This window comes from Salmo trutta, chromosome 17 (assembly GCF_901001165.1).
Source record: "Salmo trutta chromosome 17, fSalTru1.1, whole genome shotgun sequence".
In the NCBI taxonomy this organism is placed as follows: domain Eukaryota; kingdom Metazoa; phylum Chordata; class Actinopteri; order Salmoniformes; family Salmonidae; genus Salmo; species Salmo trutta.
The window spans coordinates 52,717,636-52,737,988 of record NC_042973.1 but is presented as its reverse complement, the minus strand read 5'-3'; the positions used below and the strand labels follow the sequence as shown (position 1 = coordinate 52,737,988).

Below are 20,353 nucleotides of genomic sequence, written 5' to 3'. Positions count from 1 at the left end.
CTGAGCAAGTGAAACAGCGTCATTGCTGAGGGAGCCGGCCCTACATCTCAAGCAAGACATAAAATCAGCAGTGCACCAATAGCTTTCGTTGATTAGGCTATGTGACATGGACATGTTCCAACTGATAACTGACTTTTTGACTGCTGTCATATCAACACTTATATTCATAATGCCATTATTGCGTTTGTGATGATATTCTCCATTATCAAGCACACTTGGTTCTTGTAATGATGTTTAGGCTACTGATGTTTTTGTCATTTGACTATGCATCTTAGTGACTGTACTTCTTGGTGGTTGGGGTATTTATTTGTATTTTGTAGTTATAAGAAGAAGCATATACCGGGATCCAACACCAATACTTTCTGTTTCATAGTTGTAACAAAGGCAAGTCCTCAACTGGCAGCTTCATTAAATAGTACCCGCAAAACACCAGTCTCAACGTCAACAATGAAGAGGCGACTCCGGGATGCTGGCCTTCTAGGCAGAGTTGCAAAGAAAAAGCCATATCTCAGACTGGCCAATAAAAAGAAAAGATTAAAATGGGCAAAAGAACACAGACACTGGACATAGGATACTCTACCTAGAAGGCCAGCATCCCGGAGTTTCCTGTTCACTGTTGACGTTGAGACTGGTGTTTTGCGGGTACTATTTATTTTCAGCTGTGCTAACATAATTGCAAAAGGGTTTTCTAATGATCAATTAGCCTTTTCAAATGATAAACTTGGATTAGCTAACACAACGTGCCATCAGAACACAGGAGTGATGGTTGCTGATAATGGGCCTCTGTACGGCTATGTAGATATTACATAAAACAATCAGCCGTTTCCAGCTACAATAGTCATTTACAACATGAACAATTTCTACACTGTATTTCTGATCAATTTGATGTTATTTTAACTGAATTTTATTTGCTTTTCTTTCAAAAACAAGGACATTTCTAAGTGACCACAAACTTTTGAACAGTAGTGTATGTCTACATAGCCTAGGCCTACTGTAGCTAATATTGAATATTGTTAACTTTGAAGTTTAACAGGGCTTAGCTATATTGCACAATGGGCATCAAGGTTTCAATGCAAATACATCTTGTATTTCACAGTAATTTTGCTTAAAGGAATAATCCACCCCAAACCACTAATTCCTATTATTTACAGTGTTCAATAACTTTAATTTGTGAGAACAACATTTTTTGCAAACAAATGTTTCTGTACTTATAATAAGATTGGGAGCAACATGTGGCAGCAGGAAGCCTAGTGGTTAGAGCATTGGGCCAGTAACTGAAAGGTTGCCAGATTGAATCCCCAAGCTGACAAGGTAAAAATATGTCGTTTTGCCCCTGAACAAGGCATTTAACCCACTGTTCCTAGGCCGTCATTGTAAATAAGAATTTGTTCTTAACTGGCTTGCCTAGTTAAACAAAGGTTAAATTTAAAAAAAATGAAAATCATTGTGGAAATCTGTTGCAGATAAATTGACTTCAAAACCCCCAGTGCTCTCTCTCTGGTCAAGCTTGCTAGCTATACAGCTAGCTAACAAATGTAGTTACACACAATTATCATGATGATGTAACACTTTTCATTTCTAGGGTGGAAACCCTTTAATATTTGGATGTGAGAGCTCTCACTCCCCTTACTGTACAATAATAAATCAACGTTCCAAATGTTTGGACCCAGTCAATGAAGTTGCAGCTTGCGTCATTACCATGGCAATTTTAATGGCAGGGCCTAGTCCCAAATTAGCATTGGCTCTGGAAAAAGATATTCAAAGTTATTCAAAGTAGCAGTTTCTGTATGACAAACACCCAGAACATGTATTTAGGGTTTGTTTAGATTGTTTTATATGGCCTAGCTTGTAAAATGCTTCCATTCCCCTGCAAGTTACTTTACTTTAAGATAGTTACTGTACATAAAGTTAAGGCCCTATCTATATGGACATAACAAAGTGCAGAGGACCGACAGACAGAGAAGTATCCTTCCTCCTACCTTGCTTTCTGGAACGCCAGCTCGGAGAACCAGCACCAAACCACTCCCAATATTACAATCATTCCTATGAAGGGGATGGAGAGAACAGGGGACTCAGACGAATGGATGTTGCTCTGGATTAGGGGAAGAAAAGGAGGGAGGGGGTGGATGAAGATGGAGGGGCAATGGAGAAAACAAAATAATAAATGAGTGGAGGGCAAAAACGTTTACATATGGACACCACAAATCACTCAAATGAATCCAAAATGAAACATGATATGACCTTGCTATGAAGGGGTAGGGGAGTTATGGTATGGACTGATACAAATAGGGTAGGGATGGAAAGCTAGATAGATTCCGTCAATTCGACTGATCGACAGTACATACGAATTTATTATGCCAAGGTAAGCCACCATATTTTGACAAAGATTTTAAGAAAAAAATAATGAAATATATTAGTACAATGCATGTGATTATTTATGTGCATATGTGACTGAAATTGTCTGTGGTGACAAAACAAACAATCAAAAATGAAAAATAGTGACACAAAACAAGATGTTGAAACACATGGTGAAAATCTTCTAACTCTTTCCTCATTCATTGGGGCTCTCGAGTGGTGCAGCGGTCTAAAGTACTTCATCTCAGTGCAAGAGGTGTCACTACAGTCCCTGGTTCAAATCCAGGCTGAATCACATCTGGCTGTGATTGGGAGACCCATAGGGTGGTGCACAGCGTCGTTTGGCTGGGCTAGGCCGTCATTGTAAATCAAAATTTGTTCTTAGCTGACTTGCCTAGTTCAATAAAGGTAAAAAAAAAGAGTTTTAAAATAATTTTCTACGTCCACGGTAAACACATAAAGTGTGTGGACATATAGTACAAAGCACAGGGACAGTATTTGTAGACTGGGACAGGCAGACAGTTTGACACAAGGGACAGTGCTGCCATAGGGAGGGCATGACACAGACAAAGTGGAGGGCAATTTGCAGTGCCACATACAGACAGAGATCATAGCCCTCAAGCATGTTCTCTGATATGATCTGACAGTCATTGTCAGCTTATATCAAAGCATATTATAATATACAGTCAATTATGTATATAAACACATATGTATGTATATTGATATACAGTGCCTTCAGAAAGTATTCACACCCTTTGACCTTTTCCACATTTTGTTGTGCTACAGCCTGAATTTAAATTGTATTAAATTGAGACTTTTTTTGTCAATGGCCTACACACAATACCCCGTAATGTTGAATTATGTTTTAGACATTTTTACAAATTGATTAAAAATTAAAAGCTGAAATGTTTTGCGTCAATAAGTATTCAACCCCTTTGTTATGGTAAGCCGAAATAAGTAAGAATTGGCTTGACAAGTCACATAATAAGTTGCATGGACTCACTCTGTGTGCAATAATAACATGATTTTGGATTACTACCTCATCTCTGTACCCCACACATACAATTATTGGTAAGTTCTTTTCTGTCATCTGAATTGGTTGTTTTACGGGAATTTAACATAGATTGGCTTACCCTGGCCTCAGATCATTTTAAGAATATTTGACTTGACTCAATTTATTTCAGAACACACATGGATTAATGTAAAAAAAAGAAAGGAGTTTGCTTCTCTCTGATTGACCTAATTCTGGAAACTTGCCCCCATAAGTACTTGTCCGGTGGTGCCGTTGCAAATTAGCTCAGTGATCACTGTCCTGTAGCATGTATTAGAAATAGCAAACAGACCTGATCCTCGTATAATTATAGTTTTTACATTTTTTTTCTCCCCAAGGGTTTCTTCATGATGTGTATCTTGGGGCTCCTGAGTGGCGCAGTGGTCTAAAGCACTGCATCTCAGTGCAGGAGGTGTCATTACAGTCCCTGGTTCAAATCCAGGCTATATCACATCTGGCTGTGATTGGGAGTCCCATAGGGCGGCGCACAATTGGCCTGGGGTAAGCCGTTATTGTAAATAAGAATTTGTTCTTAACTGACTTGCCTAGTTAAAGAAATAAATTAAATGTGTTACTCAGAGATTTCCCCAATCATCTGTTTTTATCTCTATGGCAGGTAAACAGGCCATCTTCAAACACCTTAGAGTCAAAAATATAACAAATGCCTGTTTCTGGACTCTGTACCCGCCTGCCTGACCATTCTGCCTGCCTTGACCATGAGCCTGTCTGCCACTCTATACCTCCTGGACTCTGATCTGGTTTTTCCTTTTTGCCTGTCCATGACCATTCTCTTGCCTACCCCTTTGGATTAATAAACATTCTAAGACTCCAACCATCTGCCTCCTGTGTCTGCATCTGGGTCTCACCTTGTGCCTTGATACATTTGTATTGATTGTGTACATGCAAGGCTCCCATGTATAAGTGGCCTTGGTCTCAATGGGTTTTCCCTGCTTAAATAAAGGTTAAAATAAAAATATTTCAACAGTATCTATACACATAACATGTGGAATAAACAGACACAGAATAGGTGTGATGTGTGTGCTGTATTTCTTGTTTTCATTTGCGTAAACTTGAACGTTTTTATAAAACAGTCAAAAATCTCAAGCGGGGAAATGTTGAAGTCAAAAAACAGTCAGAAACAATCAGAACAAACCCCAAAAAGCCTCCTGATAGATATGCAATATACCGTTATTAACTCCTATCACTATGGTGACACCTGACCTCTAACCCCAGTGTGACCTCTCACCTGCCACCCTCCAGCCAACCTCTCGAGCTCTGCCTTGCAGTGCAGTAGCTCCTCCTCCAATTCAGCCCTCTCCCTCTGGCTGCAGTCATAGAGTTCCTGCAGTTCCCGCAGCTCCGTCTTCAACCCATCACACTGAGGGAGCCAGAGTAGAACATAAAGGATCAATCAATCACATTTATTAACAAAGCCCTTTTTACATCCACAGCTGTCACAAAGATCTTTACAGAAATCCGGCTTAGACCTCAAAGAGCAAGCAGAAGCACAGTGGCAAGAAAACAGTCCCTAGAAAGAACAGTTGTTGAACACTTCAGAACAGAGATTCATCCCGACACATTACAGGCCAGGTCTGTAAATTGTGTCGTAGTCCATTGCTGCAGTGCCTAATCATTTGTTAGTGATTGTGCAGCTGCTGCTCTGTTGTTTTTCTTTGCCACTGATTTGTGTGGCTTTATCGTTTTCTTCAGCGCAATTCTGAATCTGGCTGATTAAAACTGCTCCCAATAGTCAGTGAGCACCCACTACTATAGTTACTATGGTATGGTCTGGTGCCTAATATACCTGTCTCTGTACCAGCGAGGCCTTCTCCTCAGCCTGTTTCAGCTGGTCCCTCAGTGAGAAGATCTCCCCAAATCCTCCATTCCAGCCGGTGGGGGTCATGGGCTTCCCATCGAACGAAATGTTCTTCTGGATGGAGGCATCCACACGGCGGCTGTTGGTGCCAGGGCTCGTAGACTGGCACTCGACCATGGTCATATAGCTCTCCGCCATGCCCCCCTCCTCTGTGCCCACCCCCACTCCTGTACCAGCTATCTCACCATCCTTCAGGGACAGATATACGCTGTTGGAGCTGGTGTGGAGCGAGAGGAGAGAGTAAAATCACAAAGGGGATTAGGTGAAAAGAAGGAGAAGAAGATGAATTGATGTGGTGAACAATTAAATCTTAGGCTTTTTACTAAACTGAACAAAAATATAAACACAACATGTAAAGCGTTGGTCCCATGTTTCATGAGCTGAAATAAAAGATCCCAGACATTTTCCATATGTACACAAAGCTTATTTCTCTCAAATTTGTGCAAAAATTTGTTTACATCCCTGTTAGTGAGAATTTCTCATTTGCCAAGATAATCCATCCACCTGACAGGTGTGGCATATTAAGAAGCTGATTAAACAGCATGATAATTAAACAGGTGCACCTTGTGCTGGGGACAACAAAAGGCCACTGTAAAATGTGCGGTTTTGTCAAACAACACAAAGCCACATATGTCTCAAGTTTTAGGGAGTGTGCAATTGGCATGCTGACTGCAGGAATGTCCACCAGAGCTGTTGCCAGAGAATGTAAGGTTTATTTCTCTACCATAACCCGCCTATCCAAAGTCGTTTTAGAGAATTTAGCAGTACTTCCAACCGGCCTCAAATCAAATTTTATTGGTCACATACACATGGTTAGCAGATGTTTATGCGAGTGTAGCGAAATGCTTGTGCTTCTAGTTCTGATAGTGCAGTAATATCTAAAAAGTATTCTAAAAAATCCCCAACTACCTAATACACACAAATCTAAAGTGGTGAATGAGAATATGTACATATGGATGAGCGATGGCCGAGCGGCATAGGGAAGGTGCACTAGATGGTATAAAATACAGTATATACATATGATATGAGTAATGTAAGATATGTAAACTTTCTTAAAGTGGCATTATTTAAAGTGACATTGTTTAAAGTGACTAGTGATCCATTTATTAAATTGGCCAGTGATTGGGTCTCAATGTAGGCAGCAGCCTCTGAGTTCGTGTTCGCTGTTTAGCAGTCTGATGGCCTTGAGATAGAAGCTGTTTTTCAGTCTCTTGGTCCCAGCTTTGATGCACCTGTACTAACCTCGCTTTCTGGATGGTAGCGGTGTGAACATGTAGTGGCTCGGGTGGTTGTTGTCCTTGAGGATCTTTTTGTGACATCGGGTGCTGTAGGTGTCCTGGAGGGCAGGTAGTTTGCCCCCGGTGATGCGTTGTGCAGACCGCACCACCCTCTGGAGAACCCTGCGGTTGAGGGCGGCACAGTTGCCGTACCAGGCTGTGATACCACCCGACAGGATGCTCTTGATTGTGCACCTGTAAAGGTTTGTCAGGGTTTTGGGTGACAAGCCAAATTTCTTCAGCCTCCTGAGGTTGAAGATGCGCTGTTGCGCCTTCTTCACCACACTGTCTGTGTGGGTGGACCATTTCAGTTTGTCTGTGCTGTGTACACCAAGGAACATAAAACTTTCCACCTTCTCCACTGCTGTCCCTTCGCTGTGGATAGGAAGAGTGCTCCCTCTGCTGTTTCCTGAAGTCCACGATCATCTCCTTTGTTTTGTTGACGTTGAGTGAGAGGTTGTTTTCCTGACACCACACACCGAAGTGCCCTCACCTCCTCCCTGTAGGCTGTCTCGTCGTTGTTGGTAATCAAGCCCACTACTGTTGTGTCGTCTGCAAACTTGATGATTGAGTTGGAGGCGTGCATGGCCACACAGCCGTGGGTGAACAGGGAGTACAGGAGGGGGCTGAGCACCCTTATGGGGCCCCAGTGTTGAGGGTCAGCGAAGTGGAAATGTTTCCTACCTTCCTACTAGCACGGCTGGCCCTTGGATGTACACAGAGAGCTAATATTAATAATATGCATGTCAAGCTCTCCTGGCTGAAAGTGCAGGAGAGATTGACTTCATCAGTACTTTTATTTATGAGAGGTATCTGTCTAAACTACTGTCACACAGCTTGTACACCCATGCATACCCCACAAGACATGCCACAAGAGGTCTCCTCACAGTCCCCAAGTCCAGAACAGACTATGGGAGGCACACAGTACTACATAGATCCATGACTACATGGAACTATTCCACATCAAGTAACTAACGCAAGCAGTAAAATTAGATTTAAAAAAACAGATTAAAAAAACACCTTATGGAACAGCGCGGACTGTGAAGCAACACAAACATTGGCACAGACACAATCATACACACACACACACACACACACTATACATACACATGGATTTAGTACTGTAGATATGTGGTAGGGGCCTGAGGGCACACAGTGTGTTGTGAAATCTGTGAATATATTGTAATGTTTTTAAAATTGTATAAACTGCCTTAATTTTGCTGGACCCCAGGAAGAGTAGTTGATGCTTTGGCAGCAGCTAATGGGAAAGCAGCAGCTAATGGGGATCCATAATAAATACAAAATACCTTCACCACCTGGGGGCGGCCCGTCAGAAAGTCCAGGACCCAATTGCACAGGGCGGGGTTGAGACCCAGGGCCTCCAGCTTGATGATGAGCTTGGAGGGTACTAGGTTGTTGAATGCTGAGCTGTAGTCAATGAACAACATTCTTTCATAGGTATTCCTTTTGTATAGATGGGATAGGGCAGTGTGCAGTGTGATGGCGATTGCATCGTCTGTGGACCTGTTGGGGCGGTATGCAAACTGAAGTGGGTCTAGGGTGGCCGGTAAGATGGATGTGATATGATCCTTGACTAGTCTCTCAAAGTACTTCATGATGACAGAAGTGAGTGCTATGGGGCGGTAGTCATTTAGTTCAGTTATCTTTGCTTTCTTGGGTACAGGAACAATGGTGGCCATCTTGAAGCATGTGGAGACAACAGACTGGGATAGGGAGCGATTGAATATGTCTGTAAACACACCAGCCAGCTGGTCTGTGCATGCTCTGAGGACACTGCAAGGGATGCCGTCTGGGCCAGCAGCCTTGCGAGGGTTAACACGTTTAAATGTTTTATTCATGTCGGCCACGGAGAAGAAGAGGCGCAGTTCTTTTTAGCGGGCCTCGACGGTGGCACTGCATTATCCTCAAAGCAGGCAATGAAGGTGTTTAGTTTGTCTTTAAGAGTGACGTTGGTGTCCGTGACGTGGCTGGTTTTATGTTTGTAGTCCGTGATTTCCTGTAGACCCTGCCACATACGTGTCTGAGCCGTTGAATTGCGAGTCCACTTTGTCCATGTACCAGCATTTCGCTTGTTTGATTGTCTTGCGGAGGGAATAACGACACTGTTTATATTCAGCCATATTCCCAGACCTCTTTTCATGGTTAAATGTGGTGGTTTGCGCTTTCAGTTTTGCGCGAATGCTGCCATCCATCCACGGTTTCTGGTTAGGGTTGATTTTAATAGTCACAGTGGGTACAACATCTCCCATGCACTTCCTTACAAAGACACTCACAGAGTCAGCGTATAGATCGATGTTGTCCTCTGAGGCTGATTTGAACAAATCCCTGTCCGCTGGATCAAAACAATCTTGAAACGTGGATTCCCATTGGTCTGACCAGCTTTGAATGGTTCTAGTCACTGGAACATCCTGTTTGAGTTTCTGCCTATAAGACATAGGAGCAATATGGCGTCGTGGTCAGATTTGCCAAAGGGAAGGCGGGGGAGCGCTTTGTATGCATCGCGGAAGTTAGAGTAGCAGTGATAGAGTGTATTACCCCCTGTGCGTAGTGCACTCAATATGCTGATAGAATTTAGGTAGCCTTGTTCTCAAATTTGCTTCGTTAAAATTCCCAGCTACAATAAATGCAGCCTCAGGATATATGGTTTCCAGTTTACATAGAGTCCAGTGAAGTTCCATGAGGGCCGTCTTGGTGTCTGCTTGAGGGGGAATGTACACAGCTGTGACGATAACTGATGAGAATTCTCTTGGGAGGTAATATGGCTGGCATTTGATTGTAAGGAATTCTAGGTCGGGTGAGCAGGACTTGAGTTCCTGTATGTTGTTATGATAACACCATGAGTTGTTAATCATGAAGCATACACCTCCGCCCTTCTTCTTCCGAGAGAGGTGTTTATCTCTGTCGGCGCGATGCATGGAGAAGCCCTGTGGCTGAACTGATTCCGACAACATATCCCGAGAGAGCCATGTTTCCGTGAAACAGAGAATGTTACAATCTCTGATGTCTCTCTGGAAGGCAACCCTTGCTCAAATTTTGTCTACCTTGTTGTCAAGAGACTGGACATTGGCAAGTAGTATACTCGTGCACATCGCCCACCGTTCCCGTCTACGGAGCCTGACTAGGAGGCCGCTCCATCTGCCCCTTCTGCGGGGCCGTTGTTTTGGGTCGACTTCTGGGATTAGATCCATTGTCCTGGGTGGTGGTCCAAACAGAGGATCCGCTTCGGGAAAGTTGTATTCCTGGTCGTAATGTTGGTAAGTTGACATCGCTCTTATATCCAATCGTTCTTCCTGGCTGTATGTAATAAGAATTAAGATTTCCTGGGGTAACAATGTAAGAAATAATAAAATATAAAAACGAAATACTGCATAGTTTCCTAAGGACTCAAAGCGAGGCGACCATCTCTGTTGGCGCCATCTCTGTCACAACCGCAGACCACGTGTAACCACGCCAGCCCGGGAGTTCCACATCCGGCTTCTTCACCTGTGGGATCGTCTGAGACCAGCCACCCAGACAGTTGAACTTCTGCACAAACTGTCAGAAACTGTCTCAGGGAAGCTCATCTGCGTGCTCGTCATCCTCACAAGGGTTTTGACTTGACTGCAGTTCGGCGTTGTAACCAACGTTAGTGGGCAAATGCTCACCTTCTATGGCCACTGGAACGCTGAAAAAGTGTGCTCTTCACGGATGAATCCCAGTTTAAACTGTAACGGGCAGATGGCAGACAGCGTGTATGGCATCATGTGGGCGGGAAGTTTGCTGTTGTCAACGTTGTGAACAGAGTGCCCCATGGTGGCAGTGGGGTTATGGTATGGGCAGGCATAAGATGCGGACAAAGGACACAATTGCATTTTATCGATGGCAATTTGAATGCACAAAGATACGGTGATGAGATCCTGAGGCCTATTGTCGTGCCATTCATCCGCCGCCATCACCTCATGTTTCAGCATCATAATGCACGGCCCCATGTCGCAAGGATCTGTACACAATTCCTGGAAGCTGAAAATGTCCCAGTTCTTCGCCTGCATACTCACCAGACCAACAGATGCATACAGTGGGGGAAAAAAGTATTTGATCCCCTGCTGATTTTGTACGTTTGCCCACTTACAAAGAAATGATCAGTCTATAATTTTAATGGTAGGTTTATATGAACAGTGAGAGAGAGAATAACAACAACAAAAATCCAGAAAAACGCATGTAAAAAATGTTATAAAATGATTTGCATTTTAATGAGGGAAATAAGTATTTGACCCCTCTGCAAAACATGACTTAGTACTTGGTGGCAAAACCCTTGTTTGACTATCACAGAGGTCAGACATTTCTTGTAGTTGGCCACCAGGTTTGCACACATCTCAGGAGGGATTTTGTCCCACTCCTCTTTGCAGGTCTTCTCCAAGTCATTAAGTTTTCGAGGCTGACGTTTGGCAACTCGAACCTTCAGCTCCCTCCACAGATTTTCTATGGGATTATTGTCTGGAGACTGGCTAGGCCACTCCAGGACCTTAATGTCCTTCTTCTTGAGCTACTCCTTTGTTGCCTTGGCCGTGTGTTTTGGGTCATTGTCATGCTGGAATACCCATCCACGACCCATTTTCAATGCCCTGGCTGAGGGAAGGAGGTTCTCACCCAAGATTTGACGGTACATGGCCCCGTCAAATGATGCGGTGAAGTTGTCCTGTCCCCTTAGCAGAAAAACACCCCAAAGCATAATGTTTCCACCTCCATGATTGACAGTGGAGATGGTGTTCTTGGGGTCATAGGCAGCATTCCTCCTCCTCCAAACACGGCGAGATGAGTTGATGCCAAAGAGCTCAATTTTGGTCTCATCTGACCACAACACTTTCACCCAGTTGTCCTCTGAATCATTCAGATGTTCATTGGCAAACTTCAGACGGGCATGTATATGTATTCTTGAGCAGGGGGACCTTGCGGGCGCTGCAGGATTTCAGTCCTTCACGGCGTAGTGTGTTACCAATTGTTTTCTTGGTGACAATGGTCCCAGCTGCCTTGAGATCATTGACAAGATCCTCCCGTGTAGTTCTGGGCTGATTCCTCACCGTTCTCATGATCATTGCAACCCCACGAGGTGAGATCTTGCATGGAGCCCCAGGCCGAGGGATATTGACAGTTCTTTTGTGTTTCTTCCATTTGCGAATAATCGCACCAAATGTTGTCACCTTCTCACCAAGCTGCTTGGCGATGGTCTTGTAGCCCATTCCAGCCTTGAGTAGGTCTACAATCTTGTTCCTGACATTCTTGGAGAGCTCTTTGGTCTTGGCCGTGGTGGAGAGTTTGGAATCTGATTGATTGATTGCTTCTGTGGACATGTGTCTTTTTTACAGATAACAAGCTGCAGTTAGGAGCACTCCCTTTAAGAGTGTGCTCCTAATCTCAGCTCGTTACCTGTATAAAAGACACCTGGGAGCCAGAAATCTTTCTGATTGAGAGGGGGTCAAATACTTATTTCCCTCATTAAAATGCAAATAAATTTATAACATTTTTGACATGCGTTTTTCTGGATATTTTTGTTGTTATTCTGTCTCTCACTGTTCAAATAAACCTACCATTAAAATTATAGATTGATCCTTTCTTTATCAGTGGGCAAACATACAAAATCAGCAGGGGATCAAATACTTTTTTCCCCCACTGTATCTGTATTCCCAGTCTAGTGAAATTCATAGATTAGTGACTAATTAATTTATTTCAATTGACCGATTTCCTTATATGAACTGAAGCTCAGTAAAAAATTGTTGCATGTTGCATTTATATTTTTGTTCAGTTTAAATGGTTAGCAGATACTGTAAGCAGACTAAGTAGCCAAATAATTGGATGCGTCCTCTCACCCTGTCCTCTGTAGTTGAAGGAGCTGTAGTTTCTCAGTCAAGCGTCTGTTGTCGTCCTTCAGAGTCTCACACTCCTCCCTCAAAGTGACACACTCCTGCCTCAGTGTACCTATATCACCTGACAGAACACAACAGGATCATCACACATCAGGTTTGAGTTCAGTCGGCACAAAACATAAGAAAACGGTCTGAAACGGAGTGATCATGGGAGTTACTCTCTGAACTTGTCCAATAAGAAACACTTGTTTTCCGTTGCACATTTTGAAACATTTTGCTAATGTGTCCCCTAATGGACACGACCCAGGAGCTACACAGTAACACATCCTCCACAAGTTCTGTTTGTGTGACCACAGGCAAACATGGGGTATGATAGATGTACCGCTCATCACTATGTACATGGGAGGTTTAACTAAAGTATCAACTCTGAGTCTATACTTATGTGCCCTACCCATCAAAACCATTCTGCCTATTGTACATGTCTGTACTCTGCCCACTGCAAATAGACATCAATGACAGACACAGAAAGAGAAAGACCTACTGTCTGTAAACCTAACGTCAGACTGGAATTTGACACTCATAAAACTGTGACCCAAACCCTACTGACTCTGCCACTCCTGTACTGCTCTGTCTAGGCATCTACACTGATAACATGATGAAACCTGTGCATGAGGTCCTGGCTGTGTTATTGCTAGCTGCATCATGGTTAGAATCTCACAGTCAAAGATGGTTGGGGTTTAATAAAAGAGGTAGAGGAAAGGCTTAAACATTGCAAACATGTCTCACACAGGGAGCTGCAGGGGTGGTGGTGGGGTGATAGGGGTGTGTGATTGGGATACCAAGGGTGACGGTGATGTCAGTGATGTCACCCTCTGAGTCAGGGAATGAGGCAAGGCAGGGGGGAGTAGAGGGGACATCACTGCTCTGCTCTGGTGGTGAGGGTTAGGGTGTGACTCAGGGAAGGGACAAAGGGTCTAGAGAAGCCCTTTGCTGATGCTTCTTTGACCTGGCCAGTGGACAAGGTCAGGGGTCAGAGATAATAAGATCAGCAAATTTACTGTGAAGACCTTCCCAGATCTCGATTCGCAGCGTGGTGATCTCTAGCTCCTATTGCTGCTCCTCTTATCTCCTCCCCTCTCTCTCACCTCCTTTCCTCTCTTCCTCCCTCCTTTGACTCTTCATGCTGATCTCTGCTCTCAGTGTGGTGATCTCCAGCTCGTACTCCTGCGCCTCATCGTTGAGCCTCCCCAGCTGGGCCCGGAGGCGACACAGCTCCTCCTGCAGGGACGCAATGTCGTTCTCCCTCTCGGCCGCTGCCTCCTCAGCCGCCTGCTGCAGAAGCAGAACCTGCAAATAATCAACCAATAAATCAATCAATCAAACTCAGCAGCACCACCTTTAACACAAGGAACAGAACAGTCAAACTCATCATCGCATGCAGAGAACACATACTTCTAGAACTAGTAAAGTAAAGTAAAATAGCATAAGGTAAAGCACCACCTCCTCCTGGGCGAGGCGTAGCTCCTCGTGAGCCTCAGTCAGCTCACTCTCCTTCTCCTCCTCTAGAGAGTCCATCTCCTCCTGTACTGAACGCAGCTGGGCTGGGGAGGGAGACATACAGGGACAAGAGTTTAAATGGTTATACGTACAGCAGTGTTATTCAAACTTCTCCTCTGGGACCCTTAGCAGTTCCATATGATCCATTTCAGAGCTAGCTCACCTGATTTAACTTGTCAAATAATCATCAAGCCATTGACTAGTTGAATCAGGTGTGCTACTTTTAAACTCGGACAAAACAGAGATGCTTGTTCTAGGTCCCAAGAAACAAAGAGATCTTCTGTTGAATCTGACAATTAATCTGGATGGTTATACAGTCGTCTCAAATAAAACTGTGAAGGACCTCTGCGTTACTCTGGACCCTGATCTCTCTTTTGAAGAACATATCAAGACTGTTTCAAGGACAGCTTTTTTCCATCTACGTAACATTGCAAAAATCTGAAACTTTCTCTCCAAAAATGATGCAGAAAAATTAATCCATGCTTTTGTTACTTCTAGGCTGGACTACTGCAATGCTCTACTTTCCGGCTACCCGGATAAAGCACTAAACAAACTTCAGTTAGTGCTAAATACGGCTGCTAGAATCCTGACTAGAACCAAAAAAATGTATCATATTACTCCAGTGCTAGCCTCCCTACACTGGCTTCCTGTTAAGGCAAGGGCTGATTTCAAGGTTTTACTGCTAACCTACAAAGCATTACATGGGCTTGCTCCTACCTATCTTTCCGATTTGGTCCTGCCGTACATACCTACACGTACGCTATGGTCACAAGACGCAGGCCTCCTAATTGTCCCTAGAATTTCTAAGCAAACGGCTGGAGGTAGGGCTTTCTCCTATAGAGCTCCATTTTTATGGAATGGTCTGCCTACCCATGTGAGAGACGCAGACTCAGTCTCAACCTTTAAGTCTTTACTGAAGACTTATCTCTTCAGTAGGTCCTATGATTAAGTATAGTCTGGCCCAGGAGTGTGAAGGTGAACGGAAAGGCTGGAGCAACGAACCGCCCTTGTTGTCTCTGCCTTGCCGGTTCCCCTCTCTCCACTGGGATTCTCTGCCTCTAGCCCTATTACAGGGGCTGAGTCACTGGCTTACTGGTGTTCTTCCATGCCGTCCATGGGAGGGGTGCGTCACTTGAGTGGGTTGAGTCACTGACGTGGTCTTCCTGTCTGGGTTGGCGCCCCCCCTTGGGTTGTGCCGTGGCGGAGATCTTTGTGGGCTATACTCGGCCTTGTCTTAGGACGGTAAGTTGGTGGTTGGAGACATCCCTCTAGTGGTGTGGGGGCTGTGCTTTGGCAAAGTGGGTGGGGTTATATCCTGCCTGTTTGGCCCTGTCCGGGGGTATCATCGGATGGGGCCACAGTGTCTTCTGATCCCTCCTGTCTCAGCCTTCAGTATTTATGCTGCAGTAGTTTATGTGTCGGGGGGCTAGGGTCAGTCTGTTACATCTGGAGTATTTCTCTTGTCTTATCCAGTGTCCTGTGTGAATTTAAATATGCTCTCTCTAATTCTCTCTTTCTCTCATTCTTTCTTTCTCTCTCAGGACCTGAGCCCTAGGACCATGCCTCAGGACTACCTGGCATGATGACTCCTTGCTGTCCCCAGTCCACCTGGCCATGCTGCTGCTCCAGTTTCAACTGTTCTGCCTGCGGCTATGGAACCCTGACCTGTTCACCGGACGTGCTTGCTGCACCCTCGACAACTACTATGATTATTATTATTTGACCATGCTGGTCATTTATGAACATTTTAACATCTTGACCATGTTCTGTTTTAATATCCACCCGGCACAGCCAGAAGAGGACTGGCCACCCCTCATAGCCTGGTTCCTCTCTAGGTTTCTTCCTTGGTTTTTGGCCTTTCTAGGGAGTTTTTCCTAGGGAGTTTTTCCTAGCCACCGTGCTTCTTTCACATGCATTGCTTGCTATTTGGGGTTTTAGGTTGGGTTTCTGTACAGCACTTTGAGATATCAGCTGATGTACGAATGGCTATATAAATAAATTTGATTTGATTTGCTAGTTGTAGGCTACAATGAGTTAGGTAGTGATAAGTGAGGAGATCTGATAACAGTGTGCATGAGCATATGGGTGTTCCTGGGAGAAAAGTAAGTTGGGATTTCAAGAGTAGCTGGTGTAACTGGTGGTAAATGTGCTGTAAGTGAGCCCCAGACATTGACAACAGACAATTGACTCAGATCCCCGTAAGACAAATGACGACACACACATGTAACACTTTACAGCCAATTGCATCACCTCACACTTATGAAACACAGCCGTTTTGTCTATGTTGCCTTTCTGTGGGGGCACACACTGTCTCTGTGGCCCCTCAAATGTAAACTTTTCATTAGAGGTTAGGTGGGACAATGGCATTCCATATGGTGATTGGACGTTGATGAATTATCTATTCATTACCAATCATAATTTTTCCCCATTAGCAATCTTTGTGTCAAACAGCCTTACGTGTAATTGTCTCGGCTCTGTGGCTGCTGTGAAGCGTGAGTCGGTGATATGCACATCCCAAACGTTCTAAGTACGGGTGCTGGAGGGCCTCATGATATATACTGATGCTCCCTGGTGCTTTATTATTGTCACCAAATTCACAATGGTTTCACTTATTTGGTGCCAGGATTAAAGCACTCGGGAGCAGAAAAACATACATCTGCTGCAGACAGTACCTTGCAGGTTGTGGACCTGTCGTGCGAAGGCTTCTGCCTGATGGGCACTGGCCAGACGCTCATCCTCCAGCAGACCTGTATGGGCACATAGGGAGGGAGAGAACAGGAGAGAGGTAAGAGAGAAAGAATGAGTCAGCAGTTTATGGTGTAGTGGTTTTTTCTCACTTCGCACATTTTTCTGAAGCATCGACATTGGCCTTGTTCATATATTGTATTTATTTTCAAAGCCTTAATATTTGACATCCACATCAATGGTCTTGTTAGCAAGCCTTTAGGTTTTACACCCATATACATAACTGGCATGTGATGTGACAATACAGTAGTGAATTACTCTAAAGGTCTTCACTGGTCCAAAAAGTTGGACCCATTCTGAAATGGAACTGGGACATTCTCACCCGGACGCAATATGCATAAATGAATTAATATAAAGACACGTTCTGAACAGACTTGAGGACAACTAGACCCATTCCGTATAGACCTAGTCAGATCCAGACCCGGTCTGATCCGAGTGAGGGAATCAGCAGAAAATATATTTTTTAAGCTACATCATTTTTTAAATTATTATCATTTTTATTTATTTTTTACCATTAACCCCTCCATCACCCCCCATCTTCGGAAGACAAATATATTTTAGTTTTTTTACAGCTTTTTTGCTACATATACATACATTTTACATATACATTTTCAATACACATTTTACATACATGGTACTTTTATAAAGCAGTCACATAACAATACTTTACCAAACATAAGCTCTTTAATCCCAACCCTCAGCCACTCTCAGCCCATCCCATCTATCACCATAGATCACCCTCATTTGGTTTCCATGTGCCATATAATTTTCAATTGTACTATGATGTTTTACATACTTTTTGAACATTTCTAATCGTATAGTATCCACAGATTGTGAGCTAAAGATGAAAACCTTTCCTATGATTATTATTATATTATTTATTGCCTGACTATGGCTTTCCAAATCGCCCAACGCTGCTATTTGTAGGGTTAATTTTAAATGCATGTTGTGATTTTTTAACCATTCCTGAAGCTATGACCAGAAACAAGCTACATAGGGGCAATACAAGAATAAATGATCTATTGATTCTGTCTCTTCACAACAAAATCTACAGAGTTGAGATTGTTATATGCCATATACAGTTGAAGTCGGAAGTTTACATACACCTTAGCCAAATACATTTAAACTCAGTTTTTCACAATTCCTGACATTTAATACTAGTAAAAATTCCCTGTCTTAGGTCAGTTAGGATCACCAATTTATTTTAAGAATGTGAAATGTCACAATAATAGCAGAGAGAATGATTTACTTCAGCCTTTTTTTTCATCACATTCCCAGTGGGTCAGAAGTTTACAAATGTGATGAAAGAAATAAAAGCTGAAACAAATCATTCTCTCTACTATTATTCTGACATTTCACATTACAATTAGTATTTGGTAGCATTGCCTATAAATTGTTTAACTTGGGTCAAATGTTTCGGGTAGCCTTCCACAAGCTTCCCACAATAAGTTGGGGGAATTTTGGACCATTCCTCCTGACAGAGCTGGTGTAACTGAGTCAGGTTTGTACGACTTTTTGCCACGACTTTGGAAGTATGCTTGGGGTCATTGTCCATTTGGAAGACCCATTTGCGACCAAGCTTAAAATTCCTGACTGATGTCTTGAGATGTTGCTTCAATATATCCACATAATTTTCCTCCCTCATGATGCCATCATTTTTGTAAAGTGCACCAGTCCCTCCTGCAGCAAAGCACCCCCACAACATGATGCTGCCATCCCCGTGCTTCACGGTTGGGATGGTGTTCTTCAGATAGCAAGCCTCACCCTTTTTCCTCTAAACATAACATTTACATTTTAGTCATTTAGCAGACGCTCTTATCCAGAGTGACTTACAGTAGTGAATGCATACATTTCATTAAAAAAAAAAATTCTGTGCTGGCCCCCCATGGAAATCGAACCCACAATCCTGGCGTTGCAAACACCATGCATTGCAAACACCATGGTCTACCAACTGAGCTACAGGGAAGGCTAGTATAACAATTGTCATTATGGCCAAACAGTTCTATTTTTGTTTCATCAGACCAGAGGACATTTCTCCAAAAAGTACGCTCTTTGTCCCCATGTGCAGTTGCAAACCATAGTCTGGCTATTTTATGGCGGTTTTGGAGCAGTGGCTTCTTCCTTGCTGAGCAGCCTTTCAGGTTAGAGCCATGACATCATTTTCTGGAATTTTCCAAGCTGTTTAAAGGCACAGTCAACTTAGTGTATGTAAACTTCTGACCCACTGGAATTGTGATACAGTGAATTATAAGTGAAATAATCTGTCTGTAAACAATTGTTGGGAAAATTACTTGTGTCATGCACAAACTAGATGTCCTAACCGACTTGCCGAAACTATAGTTTGTTAACGGCCGGTAGCCTAGTAGTTAGAGCGTTGGACTAGTAACTGGAAGGTTGCAAGATTGAATCCCTGAGCTGACAAGGTAAAAATCTGTTGTTCTTCCCCTGAACAAGGCAGTTAACCCACTGTTCTTAGGCTGTCATTGAAAGTAAGAATTTGTTCTTAACTGATTTGCCTGGTTAAATAAAAATAGTTTGTTAACAAGACATTTGTGGAGTGGTTGAAAAACTAGTTTTAATGACTCAAACCTAAGTGAATGTAAACATCTGACTTCAGCTGTATATATAGCATTCTGTTGGTGGCCGGAATTTTATATAATAATTTCAATTGAAAAACTCTAATTGTTGAATCAAGTGTAGCTTTTTTAACCAGTTCATAAACCATATGCCATGGAATTAGTACATCGAAAAGCTCTTCCCATTTATTTTACAACCTGTATGGCGCAGTGATGTCAACATTTTTGTCCTCAAATGAAACTGGTATATTTCCTTTCAACCAATTTGTATCTTTAATATATGGCAGGCAAACACGTTCCCTACCTTCTCCCTTTTCCACTTGCCTTCATTTTTGTGGTAGTGCTGCAATCAGCTGGTTGTAAGTTTGGATTGAGCAGATATTCCCATATATTTTTGATAACTGCATATGTAACATAACTCTTCGCTTTCTATTCATAATATCATGAATAAATATAATATAATTTTGGGCTATTTTGTTTGTTGACGTGTCTATTTTTGAATTTTGTAGAATGCCGTTTTTCCCCCTTTCCCGCAATGGATTTTTTATTTCTTGTTCTATATCATGTCCAACTGGTGGTGGTAATGTACCATAAATATATATTTAAACAGGACCCCTACTTCCCGTGGGAAGTGTCCCAGACATCCCGTTCCGTCCCCAGCGTATGGGGAGTGATGACATCATAGTGCGGTCCAACCCAACCTGGAAGCTTCCCTGGAGCCTGAGCGTGCTGAATGTGCGTGTGTGCGCGCGTGTGCGCATGTACATGTGTCTGAGCGTACTGTGAGCATGCAGCTTTCTGTCTGTCTGTGAAATGCCTGCTCCCTACCAGACAAACAACTGACACTGAGCTCACCACTCTAAAAGTACCCCGGCATGAGCTGTTCTCACTGAGCTGAGTTGGCTCACTATGTTCACAGCACTAAGGCCTTACTCAGTGTGTTCACTATGTTCATAGCACTAAGGCCTTACTCAGCATGTATGTGTCACGTCCTGGCCAGTATATAAGGTTAATTGTTTGTAGTTTGGTCAGGGCGTGACAGAGGGTATTTGTTT

The 20,353-nt window shown here is 43.3% G+C and overlaps 1 protein-coding gene across 4 annotated transcripts in view; it reads right to left on the bottom strand.

Annotated features, from left to right (window-relative positions):
- LOC115152402 (coiled-coil domain-containing protein 136) overlaps nucleotides 1-20,353 on the bottom strand; it is a 66,889-nt gene that overhangs the window by 9,081 nt on the left and 37,455 nt on the right. Inside the window, exons 6-13 of one of the 4 annotated variants that reach the window (XM_029697251.1) lie at nucleotides 16,650-16,724; nucleotides 13,921-14,021; nucleotides 13,566-13,767; nucleotides 12,424-12,541; nucleotides 5,211-5,499; nucleotides 4,653-4,784; nucleotides 4,273-4,356; nucleotides 1,980-2,092 (exon numbers count right to left, since the gene is read on the bottom strand). In XM_029697251.1, coding sequence (XP_029553111.1) covers nucleotides 1,980-2,092; nucleotides 4,273-4,356; nucleotides 4,653-4,784; nucleotides 5,211-5,499; nucleotides 12,424-12,541; nucleotides 13,566-13,767; nucleotides 13,921-14,021; nucleotides 16,650-16,724 — 1,114 coding nt within the window. Of the gene's footprint in view, nucleotides 1-1,569; nucleotides 1,745-1,979; nucleotides 2,093-4,272; nucleotides 4,357-4,652; nucleotides 4,785-5,210; nucleotides 5,500-12,423; nucleotides 12,542-13,565; nucleotides 13,768-13,920; nucleotides 14,022-16,649; nucleotides 16,725-20,353 lie in introns of those variants that run through there. The other 3 variants (XM_029697249.1, XR_003867476.1, XM_029697252.1) reach the window with 3 other exon arrangements.